The sequence below is a fragment of the Manis pentadactyla genome, chromosome 7 (genome assembly GCF_030020395.1).
Source record: "Manis pentadactyla isolate mManPen7 chromosome 7, mManPen7.hap1, whole genome shotgun sequence".
Lineage (NCBI taxonomy): Eukaryota > Metazoa > Chordata > Mammalia > Pholidota > Manidae > Manis > Manis pentadactyla.
In genome coordinates, this window is record NC_080025.1 from 25,424,385 (window position 1) to 25,441,686 (window position 17,302).

At 46.2% G+C, this 17,302-nt stretch overlaps 1 protein-coding gene across 10 annotated transcripts in view; it reads right to left on the minus strand.

Annotated features, from left to right (window-relative positions):
• Positions 1-17,302, minus strand: part of TACC1 (transforming acidic coiled-coil containing protein 1) — a 98,917-nt gene that overhangs the window by 44,456 nt on the left and 37,159 nt on the right. For 4 of the 10 annotated variants that reach the window (XM_036932159.2, XM_036932158.2, XM_036932154.2 and 1 more), the window contains exon 2: positions 1,230-1,345. The exons of 2 other annotated variants lie outside the window; for them this stretch is intronic. Coding sequence is in view for 7 of the 8 variants with exons in the window: in XM_036932158.2 (XP_036788053.2) it covers positions 1,230-1,345 (116 nt within the window). In the remaining variant the exon portion in view is untranslated. Of the gene's footprint in view, positions 1-1,229; positions 1,346-2,299; positions 3,029-17,302 lie in introns of those variants that run through there. 4 more of the 10 variants (XM_036932152.2, XM_036932150.2, XM_036932155.2 and 1 more) reach the window with 4 other exon arrangements.

Genomic DNA, 17,302 nt, shown 5'->3' on the forward strand with positions numbered 1-17,302 from the left:
CCAGAACTGTGAAACAAATTTCTGTTGCTTTAAGCCACCCAGTTTGTGGTATTTTCTCAAGGCAGCCCTCGGATGTTAACACAGCCTCCAGTGGCTTCCTAGCTCCTCAGCCAGAAAACCAAAGCATCGGTGCAAACTGTTTCAGACCTCCCCTTACCTGGCTGGCTCCCCCGACTGGCTGAGCCCCGCTGCTCCCTGCCTCCTCACTCCACTCCAGCCACACTGGCCTCTCCACTGGTCCTCAAACATGCAGACACCCTCCCACCACAGCCTGGCCCAGGTAGGTCCTAATCCACTCCCTCTGGAAGGAGGTAATGGCCCTCATCCTCCATCAGGGACCTGCTCAAGTCCCCTAACCAGTAAGGCTCCCCCTAGTTACCTTCAGCACCTCCTGTTCCCACCCCGTACACTCTATTCCTTCTTCCCTTTCTTTATGTTCCCCATAATACTTGAGATAAGCTGACATATATATATATCTTGCTTAACTTTTGAGAGATCCATCTCCCTCTGTGATGTTAGCTCGGGAGAGCAGGAATTTTTCATTGCTGAGTCAATACACACTCTGAATATTGAATGGAGAAATGAATTTGATCAGGACAGGTAAAATTTTACTCAAAACTGGCTGCGACAATAAAGGTTTCTACTAATTAAGTGGAACAGCAGAAGCTTCTGTAGATGAAGGGCAGGCTTAAGGTTGTACTCTGAGGGGCCAGGAATCTCTTAAGCAGGTTGTCTTAGGTACACTGAGGGGGTGGGGGCTCGTGGAAGAAAGAGAGACAAACAACTGTGAAACAGCCTATTAAGATTCCTCCTTACCTAAAAAAGCCACCTCTTAGCTTAATAGTTTTTGTCCCTAGCCACACAGGAGAAAGTGACTTAGCCTGAGAAATTTGTGAAGCGAAATCTAAATATACCACCCCCACTGCATTACTACAAACACCTTTGTATTTCAGGGGCTGAGGGGAAGAGGCCCAGCAGGAATGTCTGATAAACGATAATCTCACACTGCGTATGTACGAACGATTTAGAAGGAAAGGCTCTGACCTCCACGCTCCTAAAAAATAAGACAACAAAAAACATTCCAAGTAAGCCAGGAACTCAGCTCTTTCTCAATAATAAGACAATCCAAACCTGTTATAAAAAACAGCCCTAAATTAACATTTTTCTTTCCCTCATTTACATTTTCAAAACTTTCAAACAAGAGGCAGAAAATGAAAATCTTTCTTTACCTTGGGTTTTGGCCCCAGGTCCTGCCAGTGCTAGCGATGAATCACAGGATTCCTTGAGGAGTGATCTGATGGGCGTTTCAGCTTCAGGGGTCTCAAAATTACCTTCAGAATCCGAGCTGCCAAGGGGGAAAAATGAGGAATTACCACTTTCAACGGTATTTCCGACACCCTTTATAATCTAAATATCCATGAGGGCTAAATAAAGTCCAGCGTTTTGGCCTAACTTTACAACCCACTGGTCCTCAGCGCCGACTGGCCTGTGGCAGCTGCTGGCTCTAGCTGCGCCCTCCTCCGACCTCTGCCTGGCATCCTGCCTCCCTGAATCTCCTCCAGCCTCCGAAGCTTTTCTCCAGCACCATGTATTTTTGAGGTCATCCTTCCCTGACATCCAAAAAAGGGGCTTTCCGAAGACTCCTTTTCTCACAAGAGCCCTTTCCCACAGGCTTAGAAATTAAGATTGCCCCCCCTCTCCCTGAAAAATTAAGCCAGCTCTCGCCATGATGCCTTTTTCTTTGACAGGCTTCTACCTGTTTGCAACTCTGGAGGCCGAGAATGCTGTCACCTGCCTTCCACAATCACAGGGTGACAGCTCAGCAAAGACCACCATTTTTCCCCAGCTGCCAGGGGCCTGTCATCCCGTGAGCTTCTTTACCAAGGGTGCATTTTCGGGATACAGTAGGACCCGAGGAGGGCCCTGGAGCGACTTCTTCCCCCACAGAGGGACCCCTAGTTCCACGGGGTGTGATCAATGACAGTACGTGTCTGCAGGGGCGGAGGCTGGGGGATGGAGGCTCAGAGAAAGTGACGAGGCAGAAGGGGATGCAGAGAGGCTGCAGATTCTGCGTTAGGTTCAGAAAGCTCCTACTGAAACGGGGGAATGAAAATACACGCAGGGCAGAACATCCCGAACTTTCGAATGCACAGCGGGGACCCGGTTACGGGCGGGGACCCAGCATCGGTAGGACCACGGTTACGCGGGCGGGCGGACGACCACACACACGCACACAGGGGGAGCCGCAGATGGATGGATGGCACCGCGTCTGCAGCCCGGCAGGGATGCGTGTACTTGCCTGAAACTCAGGGATTTGGTCTCAGCTTGCGAGTCCTCCTCCTCGGGGTCGCCCTCGGGCCCTCCGGCCTCGTCCTCCCCGGCGCCCCCGCCGCGCACCGCGGACCAGGTCCACCTCGCCCACTGCACGGGGGACAGGATCTGCCACGGGCTGAACGCCATGAGCGCGGCTCCTCCAGCTCCAGCTCCTACGACGAGGGGAAGCGCAGAGCCTTTTTCCCTTTCAAGATGGAGGGACCGGTGACAGGCGCCTGTACGCGTCCCCAGCGGAGGCGCGGATGTGGTTGAACGAGCGCCGTCGGGGGGCCCGGGTGGAGCGCTTCCTCTCGGCCGCCAGGCGGGCCAGCGGCGCCGCTTCCTCCTCGTCCTCCGCCCTACACGGTGCGGCCGCACCGTCCCCGCGCCGGGCGACTCCCGCCGGGGAGATGCTCTGCGGGGGCCTCGGCAGGGACCGGCCGCGGCGCCCGGCGTCTGGGCCTCGGCGGCTCGCGGCGTGGGGCTCCCGCCTCCGGGCCGGCCGGGAGCGCCGCGCTGCCGCGGGGGCCGCGCCCGGGAGCCGCCCCTCGGGCCGTACCACTCGCGCGCGCGGGGGGGGGGAAGGCGGCGGCGCCGGGCCTTTGAAGCGTGCGGAGCGCCCGCCGGATCCCCCGCCGCGCGGCGCGCTGGTCGCGCCCGGACTGCGGGAAAGGGGCTGCCCGGCGGCGACTCGGCCCCAGGCGCCCCCAGCAGCTCGGCGGGCGGCAGTAGCCGGAAAGATTCATTTTCTGGGTCCGTACACGCTGCCTTTTCCTGCTTCCCCTTTTAGTGTCTCGTCTGCTGCGGTGACATAATGGCGTTGCTGATACTGGGTTCGCACCTAAGTTAAGCCCCCTGTAAAAGCAGCTTAGAGGCCCCGTGGACTGGTGTTTTTCCCCATCCCTGATCCTGCACGCGCGGAAGATTTCAGCCTGTTGACCTTCAACCCATCACTCCCGGGGTCCGGAACTCCCTCAGCAGCGCTACAGGAGGCGCCGACGCCTGGAATCCCAGACGCCGTGTCCCTCCCCAGACCGCTGTCGTGGGCGCTGTGTGGCCAGGTCCCGGGTCAAGGGTGCCAAATGACCCTGTGGAATCACAGCATGCTCCGTTGCCCATTCTCCTTTTTGAGGCTTTCGCTTCAGAACTTCCAAGTCTTTGATTTGTGACTCCGTTTGCTGCTTCGGAACTATGCCAACTGACCTGGTGAAGGCAGCCTTCAAAATATACACGCTCCTTATGGTTGAAGGCCGAGGGAACTCGCAGAACTGTCCTCAGGTCTCCTCACTTCCCACTTAGGGGTTCCATTTAGAGATTGCCCCTCAGAACCACCGAGGCACCGAAGGCTGCCTCAAACACCAGGCTTCACGATTGCGCCTGCATAGGGCGTTCCGGGTCCTACTGTAATTTCCCACAGCTGTGGTGAATCTGTGAGGTGGTTGCTGGTCCCCGCAGAGAGAGCAGCTCCAGGATTTAGGAGCAAATTCATGCTGCAGCGACGAGAGACGGGCTGTCTCCCCTGAAAGCAGCTGAAGGACCATCACTATCCTGCACATTCCATAACAAGGACGAGAGCAAAAATGATCCGAGATAAGGCATGTCGGGGAATCTGATCATAACAGAAGGGCAGGGGTTTGCCTGGAGTCTAGATAAAAGGGTCAGGGTGGGGGGATGCTTGAGAATTCATCCTGCTCCTCTCCAGAGAGAAACACGACTGTCCTGACTGTTCTGGAGTCAACAAAGATGTGAAGTAAGCGGGAGTATTTTTTTTTAAGGCCAAATGTGGAACAGGCCACAGCACTATCCAAACATCCTTATTTTTAGGTTTATGGCCCACCACGTAAACCTTCAGATTACAAGGACCCGCAGGTTCCTGGATTTGACACAAGGGTCTTGTTGCCCGGAAATTTCCCCATGTAAATCAGTAACTGGCATATACCAGCTCCAGTTCATTCTCCCTGAATAGTTCTGGCGTCTTTTCATTCCTCTGCATCCCATGGTGATGGTCAGAGTTCCCACACTCCCCATGTTTCACAGATCTACTATAAACACCCCCTAACCGCTTCTACCTCTGAGAGTTCTCTCACCCGGGGTCACTGCTGCCTGGCTCATCTGTGGCTTGGGCTCTGCTTTTGCCGTTCCTGCTCCCCCGGACTCCCAGCTCCTGGCCATAATCAGCAGAGATTGGGTTCTGAACCTTCACTATGTCCAAGAATCATCTAGAACACTTCTTTAAAAACACAAAGCCAAACTGCCAGCAGGACCTGGAAATCTGTATTTTTACCAAGTGTCCTGCGGATAAATGTGAGAAACAATGGCTAGCTTGAACCAACTAATCGCTTCTGAACAATCTCCCTTTTGCCAGCAGTTTTGCACAGCCCCCACCACAGGCTCCCAGACCTTGACTGCCCAGACCTCCTTCATCACCCAGCTCAAGTGTCTACCTGAAGAAGCAGGCTGATTTCATTCTCCTTTCTACCAACTCTATGTCCCAAACATTCACAAAAACTCTTACTGTGGCTCTTAATTTTTTTTTTTAATTTAAGTATAGTTGACATACGATCTTATATTGGTTTCAAATGTACAACATAGTGGTTCACCAGTTACCCACATTATTAAATCCTCACCCAAACTAGTGCAGTTACTATCTGTCAACACAGGAATATGTTACCCTTAGATAGTTTTGAAAGCAGGTGCTGTTAATAATAGTTATACCAGGATAACAGGCATAAACCAGAACATTCCAGGATGTAAGGCCACCCTACACTTAGCACACCATATATAATGCATTCATTTACAAATCTGTCCCACTTCTGGATCATAAGCTTCTAAATGGCAGGGACCACATCGTATTTATGATTTATTTTTGTTTTCCCAGAGATGAAGATAGGGCCACATATTCAGCAGATGTTCAATCAATATGCAGAAAAGGAATATTCTAATTTACAAGTAGACCACATGAGTTTGGCTAGGGTCACACAGGTTCCTAAAGCCTGACTCCTTCTAGGGAAACCAAGTTTTTGAACCAGCATAGAACGGAACCTGTCATGAGTAATGGCCCAGTAAGATAAAGCATGGAGTGTTCAGCAGTTTCTTGAAACTGGAGAAGCAAATGCCCAGGTTTTTGAAAATCATTCCTCTGCAAACTCCGGGACAGAATATAAATAGCAACAAAGGAGGCAATCACTCAACAGCTGAATTGATTTAATTGTCTGGAAGTACTAGTAATGAGGCTAACTGATATATCAACTTTCCTGTAATGCTGGGAAAGAATGGGCAACGTTTCACAACAGGTGTCCTCACCAAGGTGAGCTGTCCACCAAGGTGAGCCATCCACCAGGTAAGCCATCATTTTGCTGCTATGCCCTCACCTTCACAGAGCAGTGTCTGCAAATACACGACCCAGGAACCAAGTGAAACCTGCTTGTTTCTGAGATGACCATAAGCACACAAAGGGCCCTGTCTGTTCTCTTCCTTCCTCTGCTTCTTGGCCTTCACAGAAACTTGGATCACTGCTCTATGAAAACCTACAATGTGACTCCCCTGAAGCACTCCACCACAGTGGCCAGGCACACACCATGCAGCTAATACATGCTCCAGAGAGACCTGCAAAATGGGTCTCTTTGGTAAGAAAATAAAATATGTGGGTAAAGAAACTCAAACAGGCAAATGTGTATCCATTTCCATGGCTCAGCTATTAAGGAAATGCCTCTGGGAATGTGGAAGGAGGTGGGGGTGCAGGAAGGGCCTAACTGGAAGGGTCCTGTACACCTGGTAAGCAGTTGACCTTAACTCAAGTTGAACTCGATCCTGTAGAGGGGGAGCAAAGGCAAGCACCCACCCAGGTAACGTGAGGGAAGGACGGGGCCTGGGTGGGGGCCGTGTTCCTGGAGAGAGCACTGCCCTAAGGGGCAGCCCTACCCAGTTCCTGGTGCCCAGAGCTGCCATATAGCAGTCTTCCAGGAGAACCCCAAATCCTGGGTTTTGTAAGTCACTGTCCAATCCTTACTGTTCTTATTAATTTAGTAGTTTCACACCTTAGGGCAGCCAAGACGGTGCAGGACACACTAAAGCCATCTGTACGCCTGTGTGGCCCGTGGAGCCGGATGGGCAGAGGGGAGCCATCAGACTTTGAGCAAGTAAGTAATATTTCCACTCAGATTATTCTCGCAACAACCTGGGGCTCTAAGGTGAAAGTCAAGAGGGAAGGTCTTGAAAACTGCTTTTCCCTGTCCCCCAGAGGCTGAGAGAAGGGAGAGAGCCGCTCCCCCAGGGGGTAAGGAGGCAGAACTAGAGTCAGTATCTCTCACTCCACTTGTTCAATGAATATCAGAGGTGTGAGCAGTCCAGGTGCACAATAGGGACTCTTTTACAATGGGAGGAAAAGAAAACTGCATTTCTGAGAGCCAGGAAAACAAGAAGGCATGTGTAGGCAATGATGTTGAGGGCGTGGAGGAGGCCGAGGACCTCGATGGCAAGGTGAATCCAAGGTGAAGTAACCAGAGAAAAGAGGAAGGTCAGGCAGGGAACTGCCAACTTATCTGTACTTCCTCAAAAGTTAGGAATCTGGCGAGCAAAACATACATCTCTTTCAACTACGATTAAATGCCACATTGGTGATGTAACCTGTGAAGCACTTAGGAAAATCACTGGCCCACAGGAACCTGAGTGGCAAGTGGCAGCTAGGCTGAGAAGCCTCAGTGGGACCTCCACAGGACCTCCCACCTGCCCACCTGCCCTTGGAGAGCCATCCTGCTCACTGGCAAGGTTTCCAAGGCATGGCAGGGATGCCCTGCGTGTGGTTATGGTTACTCCACCAGCCTGTTCCCTGAATGTTCTGTTCTCACTCACCAAGCTAAACACCCTCAGCCCTTAACGTTTTTTCCTTCCATGTGTACATGCAGGAGGTCTTTAAAATGCGATGATAATCATACCTTGTATCAATAAAGTTTCATCAGATCCTTATAATCTGGCTGGTCTTTTCTTGCTCAATTCAATGGTGCAGTGACTGAGGCCGAAAGGGCCACCACCAGCCTGAAGCCACACAGCGAATCAGTGCCAGACCTGAATCTAGAACCTTAGCCTCCAACTCCCAGTGCCCTTTGTGCTCCATCAACCTGGAAGAACGCAGAAAGCCCTGGCAGCTGCTCTGCGATTCCACCAGCTAGACATCCTCTCAACATGCTGCAGCCGCTCCACTGCCAGGCGGCCCCCAGGATTCCCAGTCCCACCTGTGAAGACCCGCCGTGGCCAGCAGGAGCCCTGAGCCTCTGACCGGCCTCAGGCAAGAACGTGCTTGGTGTCTGTACAAGACAACATGGCCAATGGTGGCATCTCACAATATTCAAGTATGTTAACATTACGGTCGTAACCTCGCAAGATCAGATGCTGTCCTTACCTGCAGGCTATAATCACCTACAGAATTACAGTCTTTTTCCTCCATTACTCAAACACACCCAAATCACGGAATCCAGACAATGCATTTACACTCAACATTATATTGCAAAGAGAACCTCCCTTCTAAATTTTTAAAAGAGAAAAGCCAGATTTATGCCCACAGTTGATACTCTTCCAGGGCTCCAGGAAGATTAAAAGGGATCCAGACTGCATCCATTAAAGTCTTGGCCAAGTCCCCCACCTAGGGCCTACTCAAAGACCCCTGCCGGGCTCTGCTCTGGCGAACAACTACTGTCAGATCAACCCTCAGATCTACTTTGTCATGTATCACAAAAATAAAGTTTGACTTCCCCAGACAGTATGCCATTCAACCTAGGTCACACTTCCAGCAGAACTGCCACAGAGCAGACTTACACTGCGTCAGCTTTCAGAAAAAGAAGGGGAAAAAAAAAAAATATATATATATATATATATATATGTTTATACTAAACTAGTGTCAGTTAAGAGCCAGTTCTATGAAGTTCTCTCTCATGCCCATCAGATATCACTCTATGTCTATTGACTTTATAAGAAAGTTCGCTTTAGGGTAAACTACACTTCAAAATAATAAGAAGAATAGTAATAAAAGAAAGTTCACTTTCGTTCCCTACCCTGGGATGTAAGAGAATCAGAGAAACAGTTCTCGAGTACAAAAGATATAAACAGAATTAGGTCAGTCTGTTCAGTCTAAGAGAGGAAAATAACCCCCACATTATTCTGAATTCTTCCCACCAACTGCCATAAATCTGAAGTTAAAAACAACCAAAAATAAACACAAAAGACCCACTTAATCAGTCAACTACCTTCAGATTTGGAAATAGCTTTTATTCCAGTAAAGATAAGTTTGGTTTTTCCTGCTAAACAGGACTATTGCGATTACAAAGCCTGGTAAACATGTACATCACCTTGTAAGATTACTGTTACTGATTTAGTACAGTTTGTTTTCTTCTGTTGAACAGACATTCCTTTAGCAGATTTAAAAAAAAAAAAGGGCCTCCCAGATCCCAGAGCTTAATACATAAAGCCTCAGACAAGAAAACCATCTGAAACCCTTTCTAAGTTGTTTATGAATCTAAGATTCTAATAACAAACATTACACCAAATAAAGAGGCTGAAGGCCTTTAGGAAATTAAAATGGAATACTATTCCTTCTCTTGCAGCCAATTCCTTCTCCATGACCCTACCTCCAAAATAAAATAAATCTCTCCAATGATGCATCTGGAGGACTAGAAAAATATTTATCACTTAGCCCCGATTTTCTGAGACCATCCCGATATCAAGTGTTCTACCCACTCTCCTGGTAAATACACATCCCCATTTTCAAATTGCGAAACATCATCCCTGAGAAGCTGGAAGGTAACAGGATGGGAGGGGGCATGGGAAGGGCAGCAGAGATTTGGTGGCAGGAGGCATGGGGAGAAGTGTCCACCCAAAAGAAAGAGTTAAAACCACAAAAAAACTGATATAATTGTCAAATCACTATATGTCATACACCTGAAACCAATGTGATACTGTTTATCAACTGTACTTCAGTTGGAAAACAAAACCGAACACAAAAGCTTTCCAGAACAACTGGGATGCCCACTCCACCGGAATCCTCACTCTGGGGACTTGGGATTTCGTTACAGTAACTTGTGTGCTTGTGACTGATAATCGTGTGCTTGTGTTTCTAAGTGATAAAATGATAGGAAACTAAGAAGCAAACTCATGACATAATATGCAGCCTCCTGTTACTTACGGCTTTTCCCTTTGTAGAGTAAAAGTTTAACTGCCTTATTTTCCTTCTGAAACAACGTGTCTGTCAATTTTGAAGGACAACTTGTCCTTTTAGCCTCCATTACAGTACACAGGGGGCAAGGGGAGAGCTGCCCTTTTTGTGTGTGCTAAAAAAATTTTTAACTCCAGATACAAACACATCACTCATTTCCTTCACTGATAAATATACACTAAATAACCAGCTGGATAAATGGAAAGACAACAATGTTTCAAGTTGGTTAAACTAAGTATTACAAAGAGGGCAATTCTATCCAATCACTTTATAGCTCTAATATGATTTTAATCAAAATTCTTAGGATTTGCCAATTATTTTTCAAAAGCTTATCTGAAAAGATAAACTGGTGAGCATGTTTTAGATTCTTGAAAACAAAAACAGCATCAAGAAGGGCATTAGGTCTACAAGATATTAAGACACATTTATGCAAAAATGGGCATATTCTTGTTCTGCGAAACAGAACAGAAGGCACAGGAAAAGACCCTACAACATACAGGAATGTATTATATGATAAAGAAGATGTTCTCATACAGTGAGGAGGAAAGAGCTTCTAATAAACAGCCGATAATAATTGGTTGGCATAGGAAAAAGAAAGATGAAATTAAACCGTTACCTCTGAGCGTACACCAAGATAAATTCCAGATGGATTAGATGGTTAAATAATAAAAATCACACCACGGGAAGGAAATAATCTAGAAGCAACAGAATCTGTTAAAGCTCTGTTAGAGGGTGACTGCCCAAACTCTGAAGTAATTAACAAAATCACACACAAAATAAAGATGGCAGATTTGGCTCCATAAGAAGAGGGATGCTTCAGAATGTTGCCATCAAATTAAAAGACAAACTGGCTGGTTGGGGAAAAATAGTAACCGAAAGCCAGTAGTGTTATTACCTAAGGAGCTCACGAAAACCAGTAAGATCATCCAGACCCCAAAACAGAATTGAGCAATTGGAACTGCTTACTCTGTGTCCAACACTGTGCTAAGCGCTTTACACGGCTCATCTCCTCTTATCTCCACCCCCTTGCTCCACAGTCTCATAAGCAAGGTATTATCATGGCTTAAAAAAAAAAAAAGGCAAGTTGGCTACATTTTCAGCCTCTAGCACCGTGGACTCTTGACTGGGGCTTAGCAAGGAAGGGTTCCAGAAGATCATGACCTTGAAATTATATGCAAGATTATGCATACGTGGGTGTGTATTGCCATCCTCCCCATATACAGTTCTGCTCCACTCCAGGAATAATGCTTTAAGCTGATTGAAGATCGATTTTTGAATCTGGAAGTGGAACCAATAGAAGATTCTCTTCCTCCAACAGTTACAGGAAAGTTCTGACCAAAAGGACCATTACATGGAGAGCCTGTAGACCTGTCTGAGATCAAGACAAGAAGCAGCGAGCCTGGATGATATACAGCAGGAGGAAAGGGGAGGGATGCCCAGTGGGCAGCCTGTGGGTCTAATCTAAGTGACCTCTGGTGACCAATGGGTGACAGCCTCATTACAAGGAGGCATTTGCCTGGACGGCCAAGATGCCACAAAACAGATTTTCCAGGGATTCCTAGAGATACCACATGGTCATCCTCAAAGACACACACAATTGGGACAGGATATAAAAGGCACCCTTTATGTGGAAGACGCAAAAGAATCAGTTTTAACATCATCTCTCTCTTTGAGGTGTTCTCTCTTTGGGGTACTTCCCTTTAGGGTGATTCCTTCCAAGAAACTATATTGATGAGGCAAATGGGATGACTGGGAGCTGTGGTGGGCTGGAGTGGGGGGCACTGAACAGACCGCCAAAGCGCGATTTTGTGGAGCAGGAAGCTTAATAGATCTTTTTAAGAAAAATACAAAAGGACCTTGGGAACACAATGCCAGGGCCCCTTGGGAGACCTAGGAGGGGGTCTGCGCAAGTGAGGGTCCAGGTGTAAGCTTCACTGGCTTCGTGGCAAATCCAGCCCTGCCCCGAGGGAAGAGGGATGCTGGCGGCTGTGGCTCGGGGAGTGGTCCAGGGGGCTTGAGCTCCATAAGTAAAAATGCTGATACATTTGGGAGGGGTCACACTGACTTCTTCTGTCTTCCCGGAGGAGATGGAAACTTGATAAAACTGTCAAAAGTTACCTCCTACACAAATTGTGAAACATAACTCATGGCTGTCTTCCTTCTGTACAAATGTGAATACAAACACACACACCCTTTGAATTAAGATACACGAGAAACATTAATGCTTCATTAGCATTATGTGCCTTTGCATCCTTATCCACAGAATTTTGACAAGACCACCATAGGTAGAGTCTAACTTCCCCACATCCATTATGTCCTTATTTCTTCCAGTAAAAGAACCCCCTGGGGTTGGGTTTTTGTGGGCACAAGGCCACCCAGCAAGAGGCCACGTTCCACCACCCCACCTCCCCTCCCCACCTCTGCCTTCTCTCAGCGAGGTGTGGCCTTGTGACCCAGTTCTGGCTGTGGGGTGGGAGCCAGGGGGAGAGGTAACTTCAGGCCAACATCTTTAAAAAGAAAACTGCTCATCCCAGACTCTTCTTCCTGGTCTCATGGGCTGGTGGTGAGCCAGCGTCCACTGTGTGGATGGGGACCACAGCTGGGAGACGGTGGGGTGAGCCACGCTGACCTCATGCAGTGGAGCAGCCTGCTGCCTTGGACTAGCCACCCTGAGGACTGTTAGTGAGAGAACTAAAAATCCACCTGTGCTCAGCTGCACTTCTGGGTCCCTTGGCTATGCAGCCTGGCCTCCCTTTAACAACGCAACAGTGGGGGCATTTCAGCATCTCAGCTCCCTCAGAAGGCGCAACTGGAAGAGCCTGCCTTAAATTTTATTTCACATCATTGTGAGAAGCATTATATTTCAGTTCCTTTAAAAAGTCATCTTAGGAGCTAGAGGGTATTACGCTCAGTGAAATAAGCCAGGCCGAGAGAGACAAGTGCCAAATGATTTTCCTCATTTGTGGAGTATAACAACGAAGCAAAACTGAAGGAACAGAACAGCAGCAGACTCAGAGACTCCAAGAAGGGACGAGGTTACCAAAGGGGAGGGGTGGTGGGAGGGCAGGTGGGGAGCGAGGGAGAAGGGGATTGTGGGGTATCATGCTTGGTGCACTGGTGTGTGTGGGGTCATGGGGAAGACAGTGTAGCTCAGAGAAAACAAATAGGGTCTCTGGCATCTTACTATACTGAGGGACAGTGACTGCAATAGGGTATGGTTGGGGGGACTCGATAATAAGGGTGAATGTGATAACCACATTGTTTTTCTTGTGAAACCTTCATAAGAATGTATATCAATGATACCTTAATAAAAAAAAAGTCATCTTACATCTCAGTGGTGACCTTTTCCTAAAGACAGAAAATTTCCCAGTCGTGAGACATGCCTGCCACATGGATGAGGTGGTCTCACCAGCCTGAAGACAGGCTGAGCCCACCCTTCCTCCTACTCTAAGGACTTCAGTAGGACTACTGCCTTTCTGGAAATCAGGTAGTTGCATCTTTAAAGGTGACAGCTGTAGACTAAAAAGCTGAAGGGTGTAGGGAGTCGACATTTAGATAATCCCTACAATGGCCAAGTCTTCCAGGCAGAGTGGATTTGGCTATCACACAGAGGATATTATCTCCTTTGGGGAGATTTTCTTGAAAATAATATGATTTTGTAAGTCCAGAAATACCATATAATAAATATAAGTATCTCCCCAATTTAAAGGCTAAAATAATAACCAATTCACATTCTATAAATGAGTTAATCATTGTTTTTGGCTGTAACACTAACTGGTTAATGGCCACTTCCAGCATCTGCCCACCAAGTATTTTTTGAGAAACTGTTTTTCTTATGGACTCATAATTAGCCGAGTTATTTTGTTACAGTATCTTACAGAACTACCATAATCAAGGCTATCTTACTGCTCCTCCCAGTGCCTCAACATGGACAATGAAGTAATACCATATGTATTTTCTATTTCCTTGGGGCAAGGCATGGATAGCTACTGAGTAGAGTGTATTTGTTTTAAATTGTTTTCTGAACAAATGGTAAGTCACTGACTCCAAACCTAGGCATCCACCCCAGATGTCAGAGAACCACAGGAACTTTTAGTTGGAAAGGACTTTTGCCAAGATAATTGGGCAAACATCCTCATATTCAGATGAGCAGATGAGTCCCTGGACATTAAGGATTGTCCAAGGAGGACTCAGGCACCAACATTTTTATGACTAGGATTCACACCTCTTAGGTAGGATGTAATGAATTCTAAGTTTTCTCCCCAACCCTAAAGGATATGCACACTTGGTATGTGTAAGACACACACACACACACACACACACACACACACACACACACACACACACACATCCATTCACCTCATTTTAAAAGGCAGCACAAGCTATTTTATAAAGCAAAGAATCCTTTTGCACACAAACAACAGTGTGCTTTGTTTTAAATATTTCAAATTCCTTTATTAAGGGAAAATTATATACATGTTCATTCTTTCATTCAATGACTTCACAAATATTACAAATGACAAAACAGACCCAGTTCTTGTCCTGATGGAGCCTGCACATTAGTGAGTTTGGTAAGCAAAGAAACAAATATGTAACTAACAAACTGTCATGCAAATGTCAGAAAAGTGCAGCGGCTACAAGAAAGGCCAAGGGCCATGTGGGGTGGGGGGATTAGTGCAGATAAATCAGGGACTCAGAGGCTGCTCTGTGGCCTGAGGGATGAGCCTGGAAATCTGGGGTGGCCCAAAGATGGAGTCATTCCTGCTAATGGTTCTATGTCACCAAACCAAGACTTACTTCCTAACCTAACTGTATTTTCAGCGCCCCCAGCAATGGAACCTTTCAGTCACCATGGAAATTTCTGGTCAGCACTAGAAAATTTACTGAGGGACCCCTTCTGTTCCCCTTAGGAGGGTGACTTTGCCTAAAACATTGGATTCTCTAATAATTTCCTTTTTTCCAGCTCCCTGTCTAGCTTTAGAAACCTTTCCTTCTCTGCAATTCAATAGAGCATCTTTCTGCTTGTTACAGGGGATTGCTGCCTGATTCATGAATTGCTTAATAAAGCTAATCATTAGATCCTTAAAATTACTCAGTTTAATTTTTTTAAACAGGGGTATCAGCGTCCCAGCAGAGGGAATAGGAGCCTCTGCTTTGGGGCAAGTGTGGGTGATGCACAACGAGCAAGGGACTTACCACCCCAGGTGGCAACTGGTGGGGTCCGGAGAGCACAGGCCATCAGGGGCCTGCTCGAGGGTGGGCTTTGAAAAGTGAATTTCGGATGACACAGTAGACAACAAAGAAAAGGAAAACTTTTGATAAATAACCACAGTTGAAATGTTGGTGGGTAATATACCCTGTTTTTATCTTTTTATCTTATACTGGAATCAAACTATTTACATATTTTTGACTTATGTCTTTCCCAACTAGAAGAGCCGTCCATGAACACAAAGCACCTTGTCTATCTTGTTCTGTTACTCAGTAATATTGATTAAACAAACCTTCCAAATCCACCCTTATATATACACAAGCCAGTGTTACGAGCATGGCTAGACAGGCAGGCAGGCAGCCAGACACTCACACAAATGAGATTTAAATATACATGCTGTGCTCTGCTAGAGGTGAGGCCTCCCCCCATTCCTCCTGTTTGCAGGGGGAAGTGGGAACTGGGATGTGCCCCAGGTCCCTTCCAGACCCCTGCAGAACCCATGTTCTGATCTCCTTTCCTTAGCATGTGTGTCTGCATGGTTTACCTAGTTGGCTCCCTATGGAGGAATATTTAGAGGGTTCATTGTTCCTTCTAACAAATGAAACCATGCTGAACCCCACCCATGTGTCTTTTCACACCCATGTGATTAGTTCTTAGAGTTAAAACTCTAGAAGTGGGATTGTCGTGTCAAAACAGACACATTTTATATTTAGATACTTAGAACTAAAGTGCCCTCCGGAAAGGCTGTACCAATTCCTGTTTGTTTGTTTTTTTTTGTAGAGAATTATTTTTTATTTAAGGGTAGTTGACACACAGTATTACATTACATTAGTTTCAGGTGTACAACACAGTGATTCAACATTTATATACATGATAATTCTAGGTACCAGCTATCACCATACCAAGTTGTTACAATATTTTGACTATATTCCTTATGCTATACAATACATCCCGGTTACTTATTTATTTTACAATTGGAAGTGTGTACTTTTTTAGTTGTTGTTGTTGTGAGGGCATCTCTCATACTTATTGATCAAATGGTTGTTAACAACAATAAAATTCTGTATAGGGGAGTCAATGCTCAATGCACAATCATTAATCCACCCCAAGCCTAATTTTCATCAGTCTCCAATCTTCTGAAGCATAACGAACAAGTTCTTACATGGAGAACAAATTCTTACATAGTGAATAAGTTACATGGTGAACAGTACAAGGGCAGTCATCACAGAAATTTTTGGTTTTGCTCATGCATTATGAACTATAAACAGTCAGTTCAAATATGAATACTCTTTGATTTTTATACTTGATTTATATGTGGATACCACATTTCTCTCTTTATTATTATTATTTTTAATAAAATGCTGAAGTGGTAGGTAGATGCAAGATAAAGGTAGAAAACATAGTTTAGTGTTGTAAGAGAGCAAATGTAGATGATCAGGTGTGTGCCTGTAGGCTATGTGTTACTCCAAGCTAGACCAGGGCAATAAAACATCCACGTATGCAGAAGATTTCTCTCAGAACAGGGGGGGTGAGGTTCTAAGCCTCACCTCTGTTGATCCCCAATTTCTCACCTGATGGCCCCCCTGCGACTGTGCCTGTCTTAGGTTGTTCCTCCCTTGAGGAATCTTACCCGTCTCTGGCTAACCAGTCATCTTCCAGGGCCATACAGGGAAATGTAAAGTTGGTAAGTGAGAGAGAAGCAATATTGTTTGAAAAGGTTAGCTTTTTACTTCTTTGCATATTTATGCCCTGTGGCTTCTATGTCCAGCATTTGTCTTGAGGTATCTTTACCACTTGGAAGAATTATGATACTCGGTAAATTGGATATGAGGCACAAATTCTATTTAAGGGTTGTAATTAGGAAGGAAGAAGAAAAGCTATAGAAGTAGCAGGCGGAAGAAAACATGGGAAGATTGATTATTTCTTTGACATATCTTCTTGTAGAGTAACTTCAGCATGTATAGATTTTAAACTACTAATTAAATTGTGCACACACATTAACATAATAGGAGTATAGTTACATAACCAAAGCATACCTGTAATTACCAGCCATCTCCAGTGAAACCAAGAAAACCAGTTAGGCACCTTAGGCATTTGTGAAAACTTATCTATGATATGGTTGATATTGTCCAACTGAACTTGAACAGTCTGAGAGAAATCAGACAAATTAAAACAACCCATTCCTGGGGACTGTTCACATCCCATATGTTCTTTTAACAGTAAATAGTCTGTAGTTGTAAGATTTTGGAGCGCTACAATTTGCACTTCTCCTAATTCTTGGTTGAGTTCCAACAGTATAGATCCAGTCAAATTTGTTGTTTTACTGTATGCACAGGCCAGCTTAGATATCTCCTTCCTCATTCCCATGGCAAGTCCAGGAGCTGGTGGGATGAGTGCATCTACCGCTGTAGCAGTGCGTGGATCTTTGTTGGGTTTTTTGATGATCATCTTCTGGCATGAGTCTTCCAGAGAGTGCTGATGTTGGAAGTTCTTTTTCATATCGTATCTTAGTTCATTTTCGGGGTAGCCCAATTAGGCTTCGATCCTCTGTATAAACACAAACAGACCCTTTGCCT